Source organism: Protopterus annectens, chromosome 4.part1 (assembly GCF_019279795.1).
Source record: "Protopterus annectens isolate FY-2018-M chromosome 4.part1, PAN1.0, whole genome shotgun sequence".
NCBI lineage: Eukaryota > Metazoa > Chordata > Ceratodontiformes > Protopteridae > Protopterus > Protopterus annectens.
Genome location: NC_056734.1, coordinates 502,593,967 through 502,610,224, shown reverse-complemented (window position 1 = coordinate 502,610,224; position 16,258 = coordinate 502,593,967). Strand labels below are relative to the sequence as shown.

Here is a 16,258-nt window from a genome sequence, read left to right as displayed (position 1 = left end):
ACAATGTCCTAGGCATCGTACACCCTTTATTTTGATGTAGATATCACACTCCTTTAGCACCGACCGAGTCGGTGCAGAATATGTCTGCGGTTCAGACCAATCTTGTTTGGTACAGACAACCTTCGCTATTAGTTTCAGTGCCATATTTTATTATGGTCCAACCTACTCAATACAGACAGATATTGTTGAGACCATACCCGAGGGTACAGTCCACTCTGGTACTGTTGTCCTTGGTGTAAAACCTCTTTAAACTTTTGGCTACAATCTCCTTCATGACTTACTATGAGATCCACTAGGAGTCTTTCTGTGTCTTTATATTGTGTGTCTTGTTAATCAACTGCCTTCATTCAGTTGGCCTTTTCGCTGATAATTACTTTCAGAACCGATCCTTCTCAGTTCTGATTGCCTACTATACCGTAATTGTCTCATCGCTGCAGACTATTGACCTATGTTTTGCTAAGGATTATGTTCAGTGCCTACCCTCCTCAATATCGACTTTCTTCAGCACAAAAATTTTTTGTCTTCAGTGCGAACTATTGCCTATACTGCTATTCAAATTTGAGATCGGGACTGACCCTCTGTGTCCTGAAAACCTCAATATTACCCCCATTTCTGAGTGTGAGCTATTAGTACCTTCTAACCATACGTTATAATTAGAACAGGCATCTTCTCGTTTCCCATTGCCCCAACACTGTTTTCAGACATAGGAGCAGATCTTTGGCTCTACGATGGCTACATTGACCTCCGGTTCCGACGAACACTATTCAGAACCTCCTACGTCTTGTTTCTCGTTTCCTCGGCACTGGTCCTAGTGTTGGTGCGGACCATGGTACCACTGTTGCTACACACTGGATTCAAATCTGTTTCCTTAGGCACCTGTCCTTGTATCGGTGCTGACTACTGAGTCTTCTTTTACAGTATAGTCGGAGTGGATCTCTTACCTCCATTTACCTGGACACCCTCCTTTCATATTACGATGGAATGTGTTTATACTCTAACAATTTATGCAAATTCTACTTGTGTTTCACTTTACACTAATTCTCTTATATGGATTTTAAAATTAGATTCATCACAAGCTAACAATCAATTTCTTATGTGTTATTTCTTATTACTTACCAGCAGGTCTTCATACCATGCAGACCCCTGCTTGGACAGCCATTACTTTGTGTAGCGTGCTACCTTTCCCGCCACTCCTTACATCTTCTCAAATAAGTTAGAAGCAATATTCAGAGTGCCTCACAACACTCCATATAATTGTTTTGCTTTGATCTCTTATACTTTCTTTAAAATCATAAATTTCTACAAGACATAAATTCCTTTGATTCCTTTATTTTAAATAAATATATAAATAAATAAAATGCTTAAGTCCACACAGTTATAACTCCATGTTCCGTGGTTGTGTTTCACTCAAGAAGACTTCCTCCCCTCTTTGGACTCCGGATTTGCAAGCCTTCAGCTTCACCCTGAGAAAGGATAGTGCGTGCAAGAGGAAAATGGCAGATTCTTTCTGCTGAAATGTTCTCTGAGCCTCTTCTATCGGCCTCCACTGAGGACCCTAAGGAATCGAGGCTTCTATCTTTGTTAATCTGTTAAAGAGAAGTCTTTGTAATCATTACAATCAGATTACTATTTATAATTGATTCAGTCAAATAGCAACTTTCTTTTACAAGAGATAGCCTTCACCGACTACTTGTGTACTTACCTTTTAGTTCATTTCCTTTCCTCCAAGTTTTTATCTTGCACATCAAATAGGAAATTAATAGAGCTGCACATGCAGGCATAGTCATGAGACACCACACTAAAACAATTCTGTATTTCCCTCAGGACTACCTATGAATCCTCGCTATAATTACTGTATTTAGACCCTTTCGTTTCCTCTGCCTGGACCAAAGCTCTCTCTGGCTAGGTAAATCAAAATGGCTACTCTTCTCCTCCCCTCTTGGTTTTTTATCTACTCTTAAGAGGGAGGAGATAAGGGTGTGGCCCCATTAACTTCAATTATTCCCTTAAACCTTCACTAGTAAGATTATAACATAATAATAAACAGCAAATCCGAGTATGAACATACTCTACTTATTCTTACCCAGATTATGTTGCCCTTTTTGCAGAAATTAATACCTTCTTACCTCTCTGCTCTTCTTCCAACTTACTGTAAAACCCTTTAATAGGAACAGTATTTGAAATCCTTTTTCATTCTTCTGATTCCTTCAGACCTTTCTTCCCATCACCCAAGGTTACAGTGACCACGGACGCCTCCCCGATAGGCTGCAGGAGTCTTTTTCAGGGAAAGACCGTCCTAAGCATGTGATCAGAACTAAAGACCCACCTTGTCAGCAGGCCATAAGGATAGGGCAATGGCTACCAGTCGCTTTCTGATACCAACGCATTTCCCCGGGAGTTCCAACATTACAGCAGATAAATTGAGCAGGTGCAATCTACAGTCTTCTGCATATCTATGCTCTAAAACCGAGGGCAGTGCTTCTAGCGTTGCAAGCATTCCTCTCTCTTTCTCTCCTTCCATCAGTGACTATTGCTATACAATTACACAACATATCAGTAGTCAGGTGCTTCAGCAAAAAGACAGAGCCAATCTTTCCCTCACGAGTGTTCATTGAATGTTACTCCCCCTCACTGACAGTCACCCAGGGACGCTGTAGCCCATGATTAGCCCTCGAGACTGCGTGATACTTTTCCCCCTTCTTCCCTCTTTTCATTTCCTGAAGAAAGCCAGCAGATTAAAGAAAAAAATGCACCATATTTGTCTAGTCAAATTTGGTTTAACTTTCTATTGTTTCACCTGCTAGATCAGCTGGAGATTCTCAATCCAACTCCAGAGTTGACTCCTCTTCCGCAGAATGGTTTCACCCCAACTTAACCAGCCTGCAACTCACAATTTCGCTCCTTCACTTCTGGTGATTGCTAGGCAGAATGACCTTTCTTCACCAGGGCATGACATAACTATTGTCTCTCATACATTTTCCACTAAAGTACATTCCTCAGCAGTGGAAAAGCTTTATTATTTGATTAAAGGAAAAACAAATACAACCTTTCTCAGCACCGGTGCCAGTAGTACTGGAATACCTTTCAAAGCTATCAGCTTCTACTTACGGGTTTATCCAACTGTTGTATGTACATTTCACAATTGTTGCTAAAATTCCACCCTTATGGCACACAAGTTATGTAAGACTTTCCTAAAAGATGTGATTCACTTGAAAACACCATTCAGAGAATCAGCACAGCCTGGGGACCTGTCATTAGTTCTGCAAACCCTGACAGCATCACCTTTTCAATCAGCCTCCTCTTGCGACCTCAAGTTTCGACCATGGAACACTTGTCTCTGGTCACTATTACTTCTGCCAGATGTATTTCTGAACTTCAAGCTTTGTTCATCAAACGTCCTTACTTCATTTTTCAGTAAACAGGGTATCATTGACAATTAATCCTTCCCTTCTGCCAAAGGTGATTGCTGAAACTTCTATTAACCTAACTATTCATTCGCCAGTTTTCTTCTCCAATCTTTTTCAGAGAGTATTGCCTACATATCCTAGTCATTCACAGACAAATACTTTTTTTTATCTGAACAGAACTAAATCTTCTTGCAAATCAGATCAGTTATTTTGATCTTTCTGGACCCAGAATAGTGTGTGCCATTTTTAACGTCACACTACCTAAATGGTTGAAAAACTGTAACATTTATTCTCAAAAAAAAAACACAATATCCCTTTAACTACATCTATAAGGGCTTTTTTTTACAGAATCAGTAGCAACCTCTGCTGTCTTTCATGCTAGAGCTTCTTTGTATGACATTTATGCAGCTGCAACTTGGGCTAGACCTAATACCTTCACCAATCATTACAAATTGGATTTGGTTTCCAGAGGAAGACCCTCCTTTGGTTCAGTGGTGCTCAGGAATGTCCTTTCATGAGAGCCTCCCAGGAATAAAGGTAGCTAGGGACTCTGTCCCATCAGTAAGGACTGAACGAAGATAAACAACAATCAGATAAAGAAGTTATGTGTTACCATAACGTTCCATCTGTGTTGTGATCTTCGTTCAGTCATTATGGCCCTCCCACCTTCCCCCACCTAAGGCTTATAATGGATCTTATCATCCGGTATCTGTAGGTCTTTCAACCAGAGGTAGCCTCTGCTGCTTTTTCAACTTGCAAACTCTATCTGAGGTAACAGGGAGAGGGGTTTTCTGGGTAAGATTTTAGCTCGAGAGGTTGTGGCTGGCATGAGCTTGGTAAATGGCTGGCTTGGTTCCAATATCAGAACAGACTACCCATCAGTAATGACTGAACGAAGGTCACAACACAGATGGAACGTTATGGTAAGACATAACTTTTTTCCCTTTCTTCCACCCATCTCAACTGCTGCTTACCTCAAGCTTTTTTTTTTCCCAGCATTTCTCCCCATTTGCTTCTGTTGCTCCTTAACGGGGGATTATAGATCTAATCCCTTGACTGGCAGGCCTCCAAACTTACTGAGGGGCAGAGTTTGTTGCCACTTAATCATATGTCCTGTGAGCTAGAATGTGCATGAGAAGTCTGATGGGACACCAAGAATCATCAGTATGGCAGAGAGTGATAATATAACAGATGATGCACTGTGTAGTGATGTTGTCATGTGTGTAGGGTGCACTCGCATGTTGTGCAAAGCAATTCTTAAATCCAATCCTCTCATACTGGTTGCAGTCTACAACATCAGTAAGAGCAGTATTGGTTGGTAACCAATTGAAATGTCGAGACCTGCCAGATCGAGTCCCAAATTGTGGAGACTGAATGGCTGAAAGAACAGACTTGCATATACTAAGTTTGAGATGCCTTTTCTCGGAATATTCCCTTTTCTACAAGTTATGGTGATTTCGGAGTAGGTATATATGAATGTTTGGGGGGTAGCGGAATTGTGCATGGGGGCTTGCTCAACCTGCAAAAAGAAGTTATAATGAGAGGAGTGATTTTCAAGATTTGCTATTCTCCTGTACAGTCTTTTTCCCCGGCTTTTCAGGTCTCATCATTTCAAGTGCTGACATTTCAGTGGGGAAGCCATATCGCTCTGTATACTGTAAAAGTCAACATCTTTGTGGCCATTGTTTGTACTGATATTGGTGACACTGATGTTAGGGTGACAGATGCCAATGAAGGAGATCTACAAAAATAGGAGAACTTAGCCTGATTTTAGGAATAATATGATGAGATCTAGCAACTGTTTTTTGTGTATCTAATTCTAGCATTGCTGAAAGTACTTTTTTTTTTTTTCCAAACAAATGTTTTTGTTTGCAAATTTCATAAAGGATTCAGAGAAAAATTTTCTTGAATCCTTTTTGTTTAAATTTTTTTGTCAGCTTTTCTTGTCATTTTTGTGTTCACATCCAGAAAATGTTGAAAAGCCAAAAGAACTTGCACCCATCTCAGAAACAGAAGATACATGTCGACATTAATCCTCAAAAGCTACTTTTTAGTTGCATCAGTAAGCCCTAAACATATCAGTGATATATATGCTTTCTTTCTAAGCAGTATAGCCACTGAGTTTGCTTTTTGTCAAGTAGTATTTGCCTTTAAGGATATATTTTGTTATAGAAGTTGTTGCTAGAAAGGGAGGAGCCAAAACTCAAAAAGGGATAGGGAGGGGAAAGTAAGAATTGAGGGGGGAAATTTTTCAAATGTAGCTAAACCTATGGTGGTAATTGCCAAGATGCAACTTGAGGCAGTAGTTTTCAAACAAAAAACACCTAGTAACCCACTTACTGGCTGTGCAAGACAACAGCAGCCCAAACATCTCAGTCAGCCAAGTACTGCAGATTTGTCTGCACCATGTGGTTGTTGTGGCTACCTGTATAAGTTAGTGTGCGGTACAGTTGCTTGCTGGTATAGGTTCATAGGTTCATACTAGGCTATCTGCCCAAGGGCATTTATAAGCCTAGCCCAGAGTTTTGTGGCTTTCGCCACCCCTTTAGTTTGAATGAATACTAAGCCCATTATGTTGTTGTGCCTCTGTCACTGGTAGTAGGTAAAGCAGCAACCTAAAAAGGCAAAGGATAGCATTCAGGGTTTGCACTTTGTCCTTTCCTGTCCGTTTTCTTCTTTATCTACACTCTGATCTATTTGGTAATATAATTGCAATACTTTTTGTTTTCTCTTTCTGTATGAAAGTACATTTGTTTATTTGATTGCATATCCGTACATGCTTAAGGTTTTACTTTGTTTTTCGTACTTAATTCATTATTTTTCTTTGCACTTTATTTTTTTCATTGTTAGTTTCTGAGATCTTTAGGTCTTGGGTATGTTGCAAGCTTTACACTGCTGACTTATTCAGGTTTTGTTGTCATTATCTTTTAGAGTTCTAAGGGAAATGTAATGTTAACTGCATGTCAAAATATCACTTCTTGTTGCTTTAAAACATCAAAAATATAAACAAACAAACCAACTGTATTTGAGTTTCCTCAATGGGAAAGAACTTGGAAAAATACAGTAGAGAGTGGTGCGTGTATTATGGGAAAGGAGGCGGGACTACCAGCCTAGGTAATTAACTGTGAAGCATACTTTTACCAGGAGCATCATTCTAGTCATAGATCCTAATTATTCAGTGTCGCCCTCCCCAGTGTAAAATTATTACATAGTCTCTCCACCTTGTCTTCTTTTGTGCACTTTAAATATATTAGTGTTGTTTTCTGGGTTCTACTTCATAAGGTCGATGTTTTAGCATGTCAAGTCTGAAACTTAAGACCATGTGCTTGAATGTTTAGCAGGGCAAGAGGAATGTTTGTTTTGGCAGAGATCACAGTACATTGGGGATCTGGGAATTTGCCCTTTTCCCAATTGTAGTGTGATCTCAGCGTTTGTATATCTAACCAGCAGGGGATGTGGGGGGGGGTGTAAGGGGACTCCTCTCCCTGCAAAAACAAAGTGTTCTGTTTTACATTTTCTTTTTAATGTTTCAGAATGTCAAGCATATGGTCACAAAATTGTGAGATTTGACTTTCTGAAACTAAACTAGAACTTTTTTTGACCAGTGGCACAAACTAGTCATAGTAAATTTAAAAGTCACAGTGGAGTTATTTTAGGATTATTGTTTTGTCTTTATGGTTGAGGAAATGCTGTCTAATACATAGCATGAGACCACTGAAGCCAGACTAAAAGTAAGTCATATAGATGGGTTGGTGAAAAGGGTACTGGTGCAGCTGAATACTCAGAAATTTGCAGCAGTTATCGAGGTTAATACTGTGGCCTTTCACAGTTATCTTCAGTTGGATGAAAACGTAACTGACATTTTACACTAAACTAACAAGGCACCAGTTTGGACACCTTTGCATATAAAATTAAAGTAATGCTTAAAAATAACAATATAAATAAGGCCGTTTGTGAGGAATTAATTCAAATCTTAATCTTGCATTTCAGTAACATGTTATCCAGTAACCCCTCAGATAGCTGCTCAAGATGAACAGCCATTAGAAAGTCAGGGTGGTTCAGCCTTGGAAATGAACATCATGGTAGCATACTCCATCTTGCTAGAATATTAACCAGACTGAGCAAGTAAAGATTTTTACATTATAAATGTCTGCAAGCTGCAGAAATAGACTTTGCATGTAGGACACAGACAGCAGAATGTATGTAAGAAGTTCAGATTGATTATTGCACACCTGATAAAATGGGAATATAACTTTTAGAAGTGCTCTTTTTTGACAGGAAGAGTTAGATTGTTATCCCTGTTAATATTCAGTCAGAAAATGTTAATACAGTCATTTAATAAAGTACTACTTTGCTATGCTTGACACCAAAAGATTAGAACTACTTCACTCGGCAGCTGAATAAGAAGGTAGTGTGTTTATTAAGGGATTTGATTTATCAGATGGGTTTCATTTTTTTCCTACCAAACTTGTGTTTTACATATACTGAATAATAATTTGAATAAATCCTTTCAGATATTTTGCTTCCTGACACAGATCTGGTAGTCAGATCTCGATTCAGTCAAGGATTAAGCTAGTTTTGCTTGCTACTTTATGCAAAGAGTTTATGTAATAACCCGTTTGGAATTAGTACTGTTCCTGAGAGACATTACAAGGTGTGCTATCATCATTAAAACATGGTTTAATGGCACAGTTATACTACACGTATGTAGTTCAATGCATACAATTTAAAAAATCATGGTAGATAAGGCCGTGTTTCTGTTAAAGTTAAAGCTTATTCCCAGTCCTGTTCTCATCCAACCTCCAGCTAGTTCCAGATATTTCTGAAGTCGTACATGTAACCATTAGCATTAATAGTGCAGATGTAAACTTCTTATGATGTTGTAGGTCTCATTCCCATTTTAGATCTCATCTTGACAAATTTTTATTTGATGTGGGTGATGCAGAAGATAACAAAAGAAGATAAGGTCCTGCTAATGTAGACCAGGCGCTGTACACTGCAACACCATTTGTTCATAGAGATTTATAGATTTTGCTAATGGCAATCACCTATGATAGGCTCAATACAGTTTCGGGTGCTGTTAAAGCAGAGTAAACGTACTGATTTTTTCCCCATTCAGTAAATGTGCTCACCATGGTAACATTTATGATTGGCAAACTATTTAAGGGTGATCCATGAAAGGACAAAAGAAATGCAGTGAAACTTCCTGGTTTACTAATCCCTCAAAGTTGTATATAATTCTGTGGGTAGTACACTCAACTCAGATATTCAGAAATCAGGGCAGTTTGTTTGTTTTGCGTCTCACTCCTAATGTGGATCTGCATTGTCATACATAACTATTTAAAATGAAACCATCTTACACACACAAGTTCTGTAATTCTAATCTGTATTCTGTTGTGAAAATTTTAAATATTTAATCATCCCTTTAGTAAAGGTAAACTTAGGTGTAGTTCAACTGGATCATAACCAGAAAGGTTTTGCCATAGGACAGGTTCTGCTTACCAAGGTTAGCTGATCTGTAAACATACTTCTCTTTGTACCATAGATTGTGAATTCACACACTGTTTTGGGGTCTTCTAAAGTTATTAAACACCACTCCTTATGCTGTGTTATAAAAATAATTGTACATTTAAAAACCTTTAAGAGCAAGTAAAATGGGTATGTCACACACAGAAAATGACTGAAACTAGATAGTAAAGTATTTACAGTATAAATAATATTCACTTTTGGCCTATATTAGGATCTCTATTGCTCAGCATGGGCGTCGGGCTCGCAACTCGGCACCATCAAAATCTACTGCCAATCATTAGCGGAGCGAAGTTCCGCTGTGGCGACCCCTAACCGAGAAAAGCCGAAAAGACAAACACATCTTTGTTTACATGAAATTGGAGAGATCATGTATAGGAGAGATCATGTATAGGTAGCTAAATGCACAAGCGGACTATAAAATTGTATGTGTTTTCACACCGTAAAACTAATTCCGTTTCTCAAGAAAGCCTACGCAAATGAACTGGCTTTTATTCAAGTTGCAAGTTCAATTTCAGTGTAAACAAATGCATTATGGTACATTTTGTAGTAGATAAGTTGACAACACATACAGTGGATATAAAAAGTGTACACACCCCTGTTAAAATGCCAGGTTTTTGTGATATAAAAAATGAGACCACAGTAAATAATTTCAAAACTTTTCCCACCTTTAATGTGACCTATAACCTGTACAATTCAGTTGAAAAACAAATCTGTTAGGGGAAAAAAATATAAAAAATGTACAATAAGCTGGTTGCATAAGTGTGCACACCCTTAAACTAATACTGTTGAAGCACCTTTTGATTTAATTACAACATTCAGTCTTTTTGGGTACACACCTGCCATCAATTAAAGAGACTCTGATTAACCTCAAATAAAGTTCAGCTGCCCTAGTAGGATTTTCCTGGTATTTACTCAGTTGCCTGCTACAGCAAAAGCCATGGTTCGCAGAGAGCTTACAAAGCATCAAAGGGATCTCCTTGTTGAAGGGATCGGTCAAAAGAAGGATACAAAAAATTTCCACAGCATTGGATATACCATGGAACACAGTGAAGACAGTCATCAAAAAGTGGAGAAAATATGGGACAGCAGTGACACTGCAAAGAACTGGACATCCCTCCAAAATTGATGAAAAGCCAAGACGAAAAGTCATCAGGGAGGCTGCCAAGAGACAACAACACTGAAGGAGCTGCAGGAATTTCTGGCAAGTACTGATTGTGTACTGCATGTGACAACAATCTCCCTTATTCTCCATATGCCCGGACTATGGGGTAGGGTTGCAAGGCAGAAGCCTTTTCTTGCACAAAAAAAAAAAATCCAGGTCCGGCTAAAATTTGCAAAACAATCATTCAGGTCTCCCAAAAGCATGTGGGAAAATGTGTTGTGGTTTGATGATACCAAGGTTGAACTTTTTGGCCACAATTCCAAAATGTACATTTGGTGAAAAAACAACACTTTAAATCACCAAAAGAACACCATCCCCATGGTGACGCATGGTGGTGGCAGTATCATGCTTTGGGGTTCCTTTTCTTCAGCTGGAACTGGGGCTTTAGTCAAGGTGGAGGAAATTATGAACATTTCCAAATACCAGTCACTTTTGGCCCAAAACCTTCAGGCGTCTGCTAGAAAGCTGAAGAGGAATTTCACCTTTCAACAGACAATGACCCCAAGCATACATCCAAATCAACAAAAGAATGGCTTCACCAGAAGAAAATTGGAATGGCCAAGCTGGAGCCCAGGCCTAAATACAATAGAAAATCTGTGGGGTGACTTGAAGAGTGCTGTGCGCAAGAGATGTTCTCGCAATCTGACAGATTTGAAGTGCTGTTGCAAGGAAGAGTGGGCAAATATTGCCCGTGCCATGCTGATAGACTCCTACCCAAGAAGATTGAATGCTGTAATTAAATCAAAAGGTGCTTCAACAAAGTATTAGTTTAAGGGTGTGCACACTTTTATGCAACCATCTTATTGTATGTTTCTTTTTTTTTATTTTTTCTTACCTTAACAGATTTCTTTGTTTTCAATTGAATTGTACGGGTTATAGGTCACGTTAAAGGTGGGAAAAGTTTTGAAATGATTTACTGTGGTCTCATTTTTTATATCGCAAAAAAACTGACATTTTAACAGGGGTGTGTATGCTTTTTATATCCACTGTACAGGGTTTAAAAACATTGATATAAAAGAATGACTAAAGATGTCCAGCTCCATTGCTATAAAGGGGTAAAGTCCAGATTGTGACTTGAGTTTAAATAGTGCCTTAGATGCTTGTTGGGTCTGACATGGGGGAACAGGAGTTATGCAGCTTTGCCAGCTCTCTTCTTGGGGGGGGGGGGGGTATGGGTTCGGGTTTGAATACTCAAGGCTCACATTCCTGTTGTTGAATCCTAGTGGAAACAGGAAACCCCATGGAAGTATTGGGTTTGAGAGGGACAGGGCAGTTTTAAGGGGTTATATTCACAGAAGCACATGACACACTGACACCCATTGCATGCTGGACCCTGGGCATGTTACTGAGTATGCACATTAGAGATATGGCTGTCAACAGGGTGGAAAAATAATGGCTGCCTAAATAACAGCCCTTCTCTGCTCTCGTCCAAGTGGATGGGGAACAAATGGGCTAGTAGTCTGAGAAAAGGTCTGACGTTCAGCACACAGTTGGGAATAAAAAGTATATTTTGATGCTGTTTTTTTCCTTTTGTGTGTTAACCACGCAAGTTTACTGAATACAAGAGTCTCTTTTTATGGATGCCCCTGGAGCACTGTGTGGTTAAGTGGCTTGCTAAGAGTTACACAATAGATAAATGGAGGTGGAAGGAATGAAACCCTGTACTCTAGAAGAGAGGAAGCAGCTCATTAACCCTTCAGAGCCTTAGTCCTGTGTGTTAACTGCTGTAACAGTTATGATCCATGCTATGCACTGGTGAGTGTTTCAAGACTGATTGCATTATAAGAGGCCCTTACCAGTGAACATAGCCTCCCTCAACCATATAATTGCTATTGCAATCAGATCATATCAGGAGAACAGTAATGAAATGATACATAAACAGATTTGTTTTGAATGATTGTCTTGACAGACTGCATTCCAGGCAAGAGAAGATTGTACTTGGGTGATGAGAATACAGTGAGTTAAGAGCTATGACTAATTTCAAATAGATCTCTTCATGGGAATGTGATATTTTTTTTAATATAGTATTAAGAATCACTGGAATAGACTTTGCACATTAAAAAACAAAAAAAAAAAACTTAGAATGGGCAAACTACTTTTTGATTTAATGCAGGAAGCATCCATCCACTGCTAAAGTTCTCTTGCAGTGTTCATTTACTGAACTTGATAAAAGTCTCCTTACTTTTACTGGTGTCATCAGGGGCCTTGGATTGCATGGTGGGCTGTTGGAAATGTGGTGTTCTTTTGCATCCCTTTGGTATGGTGACTGTGTGTCTCAGTGTAGCTTAATCTAATTAATGTATTTCTACTATATGAGTTTACAGGACATCGTGGTTGATAATTTATCACCACTGTGATTATTGTAATACAAGCAATTTGTTGGAAATATTATTTTTGGTTGTGTATACAGAAATCAATATTTCTCTTTTCAGAATAATTCAGTATTAAAATTAAACTTATCCCAAGAAGGTAGTGATTAATAGTATATGTTTTATGTATATGTTGCAAGCTGTTATTAAATTAGGGTGATTTTTCATGTTGTCTGCATATGCAAACCTTTAACCTGAAATTTGCAAAGTTGTTAAAATAAAATGCTTGTGGGATATGCTGATGTGCTACATCACTTTCTTTAACAGATTACTCCATCATAAAGTAAAGGGATGATACTGCAGTGATACCAGTGACATGCTGTATCGGGAACGGACACCATCTGGCCAGTTCTTTGTCCAAGATTGTTAAAAATGCCTTATCACCCAACAAAGTGTGGTGTGAAGTTTGATCCTCCTGCATTTGTCTTAATTTATGAAGATCAAGATAGCCATAAGATTCGCCAGCGAATCATGCCAATTAGGAACTTTTCCAAGTTTTCAGGTGGGATTCAGAGGTGATGCACACAGTGATACAAATCACATCAGTAAAGTACAGTGTTTTTATAATGAAATACATTTGACCTAGACATGTTGTATTGGTTTGGTTTGTGTCGTACTGTACAGGAATGCTGTGTTATGTGCATCAATAGCATCAGAGTCAATGACACTTTAAATGCACACATCACTAGAGTGTGTAACTAGTTACATTGCTGTTCTAAAGTATTAATCTTTTATATTATCAGGTCCAAGGTGAGTTTGTGTCCTTGATGCTCACATTGTACATACAGATGTATTAATGCTATCACCATCACTCACAGATGAAAAATATACATTATTTACATAGTACGAATTCAGTGTGCCAAGTGTAATACACCAGTGAAAATGATGTGGCAGAGGAAGCATTGACAGTCTAAGGAATCGTTCTTTAAAGTAACCTTTCCAGATTGCAAGAAAGGGGGAACATTTTGATTCTGCATTTAAACATATGATCATAGGAAGTTACTAGGCTATTGGCCCTGAGGCCCTTACAAGCCTAGTCAAGAATTTAGCCCATGTTCCAACAAGTCAGCACCCTATGCCACTGTCCACTAGAGACACAGGTGGAATCTCAGGGGTGTATTTTCTGTTCCCCATCCAGTTATCCAGGTTGCGCTTAAAAAGAGGTTAATAAGGTGCTCTGCTTGACGTGAAGAGGGGAGTCTATTTCACAAAAGGGGGAGTCTCTGACACAAATCTGTCCTGCCAACAGGTCCTATTGATGTCACAGATCAGGTTGAGGTTGCGCATGTGGGTTATTAGAGTGGAGCTTGACATGCGGATATGCAGCAGTCCAATCAAGGTGGGGTCTGAGATTGCTTTGTATGCCAGACAGAGGTCACCTCTGAGGAGTCTGTAGGAGACTGAGTAGAGGGACAGGCCTATCTGTGTAGGGTAGATGTTTGAGGCCCTGGATTCTCCTATGGTCTCTCCAGCTGCTGCATGTGCTTTGTGAGGTACATGTCGAAAGGGGCAATGTACTCAGTAATGGGTCTTATAAGGGAAAAATACAGGGATGTTATGACCACATTGTCCCTGGATGAGATACCTTTACTAATGAGGTGGGCCATGTAACACTATACTTTTTTTAAGGGATATTATGTTAGTATGAACTGTTTGCAAGTAGAATAAGTAGAATTGATAAATCAGCTTTTGAAGGTCTTCATTGAATCACTCATTTTCTATAAAAGTATTATTAACTGACTTGTGTATCCTGGACTCCAGTCTGATGGCCAAACACCCTTCTGTAGTCTCCGTTTAGAAGAATTACAATAGTTCCATGAGTCATTTCTGTATTGAATAATGCACAAGTTAAGATGGCCATTGGTTAAGCTGGAATTGAAAAGTAGAAACCAGGAAGTGTACCTTATGAAGGAATGTATAAACTGGTAAGCAGCCCCGGAAACAGTCTATTCCAACGATTCCAAAGTAAAGCAGCAGCAGACAGAAATTCTTCAAAACGTAGCTTTTATTCACACAAAACAAACGAATTGGATAAGCGCTTTCACATACACTATGTATGCTTCTTCAGATCCTGATTCTTGTAAATGTACCACACATTTAAATACTCTATATCCATCAGTTAATTAAAGTCAGTTATTCAATAAACTAATTAACTAACCATTTAGCCTTTTAAACTGATAGTTACAGGCACTGTATAGCTTTTCTCTGTAAAGCATATAGTCAAGTTATAACAATAAAAAATTATAGTTCTAAAACTAGTTAGCTTTTATGGCGCTTCAGATATTCAAAATATCTAATACTATATATTGAATCATTTCAAAATTAAAAATACAAATATAAATATGGATGGATGTAATGAATTAATAATAATAAAATATTGTTAAAAACAAATAAAGTGATATAAAGTGTATTGTATACAAAAATAAATTCAATACTGCAGAAATATAGAAGAAGAATAATCCATGTTCAATGCATAATTTAATAAATATTTATATAAAATTAATTGATTCTATAAAATAGAATAATAAATGGACAAAATAATTTATAATACATGAAGTGTTTCTTGCTTATATACTGCAAATATATATCAGAGTAAAATGTATATATGCATCAATAGAATATTTTAAGTCCTTTTTCAAGGTATAGTGCCTTATATATAATATAAACATCAGATGCTTTACAATACTACATCAGTATCAAATTCCATGTGGGAATATAAGTAAAGAATAGTGTGTATGACCAAATACCTAGAAATAGTTAAATGAAATGAAGTTACTATTGTGTGTGTATATATACACACACCCTTACCCTTAGAAAGTATGAAATTATCTTCTTTTTCTAAGTGCTGGTTTTATAGATACATATTGATTGATTCCTGGATGTTGGTGTGCTCTCAACTTAAAAATCCAGTATAACTCTCTGGACTCTAATAAATTGGAGTTTTCTTTTTCTCTTTTATTACATTTCACTATTTCTAGAACTCTAAATTTAAAATAATGTTCTCTGTATTCTAGAATGTGTTTTGCTAAGGCGTTTTGTTCATTTAGACGCCTTATATCATAGGTATGGTCATAGACTCTATTCTTTAATTTTCTCTTTGTCATTCCCACATAAAAGGCTGAACACTTTTCACAGTTTGCTAAGTATATAATATTTTCTGTTGTGCACGTTGCCTCAAATTTAGGAACAAATTTAAAATTAAATATTGGATGTGAAAAATCTTGTTCACTAGTTATATATGTGCACATGTTACAACTTCCACATGGGTATGTTCCAAATCTCATTATTCCTTCCTTCTCTAAATTTATACCTGCCTTAAAATCTGCACATAGTAACTGTTTTAAGTTTTTGCTGTTCTTATATGTAAATCTCGGATAGGCACCTACTATATTCATGGTCATTTCGTCTATAATCAAAATTTTCCAATTATTTTGGATGATACGTTTTATAGCTTGACTATCGTTGGTATAAGTCATAATATATCTTACTACTGTTAATCCATTCTTAGTTGTTTGTTTATCCTTAATACTAGCTTTGTGTTGTCCAATTTCTAGATTATAGGTCTTAATATGGTTTTTGTTTTGCCTTCTATTTAATTCTTCTATGGGGGCTGATGGGAAAACTTTTTCTTTAACCGATTGTACCAACTTTCTATTGTAGCCTCTTTCAATAAATAATTTTTCCATTTTTTCTATCTCCTTATATTTTGTTTCTTGTTCACTACACAATCTGTTGATTCTTACAAATTGACTCTTTATAATTGCTGGAAACACATGCCGTGGATGCATGCT

At 37.8% G+C, this 16,258-nt stretch overlaps 1 protein-coding gene across 5 annotated transcripts in view; it reads left to right on the top strand.

The window, feature by feature from the left end:
* CEP19 (centrosomal protein 19) overlaps window positions 1–16,258 on the top strand; it is a 311,893-nt gene that overhangs the window by 34,406 nt on the left and 261,229 nt on the right. For 4 of the 5 annotated variants that reach the window (XM_044070322.1, XM_044070320.1, XM_044070321.1 and 1 more), the window contains exon 2: window positions 12,735–12,969. In XM_044070322.1, coding sequence (XP_043926257.1) covers window positions 12,840–12,969 — 130 coding nt within the window. In that variant the 5' untranslated portion in view covers window positions 12,735–12,839. Of the gene's footprint in view, window positions 1–12,734; window positions 12,983–16,258 lie in introns of all 5 variants that reach the window. The other variant, XM_044070323.1, reaches the window with a different exon arrangement.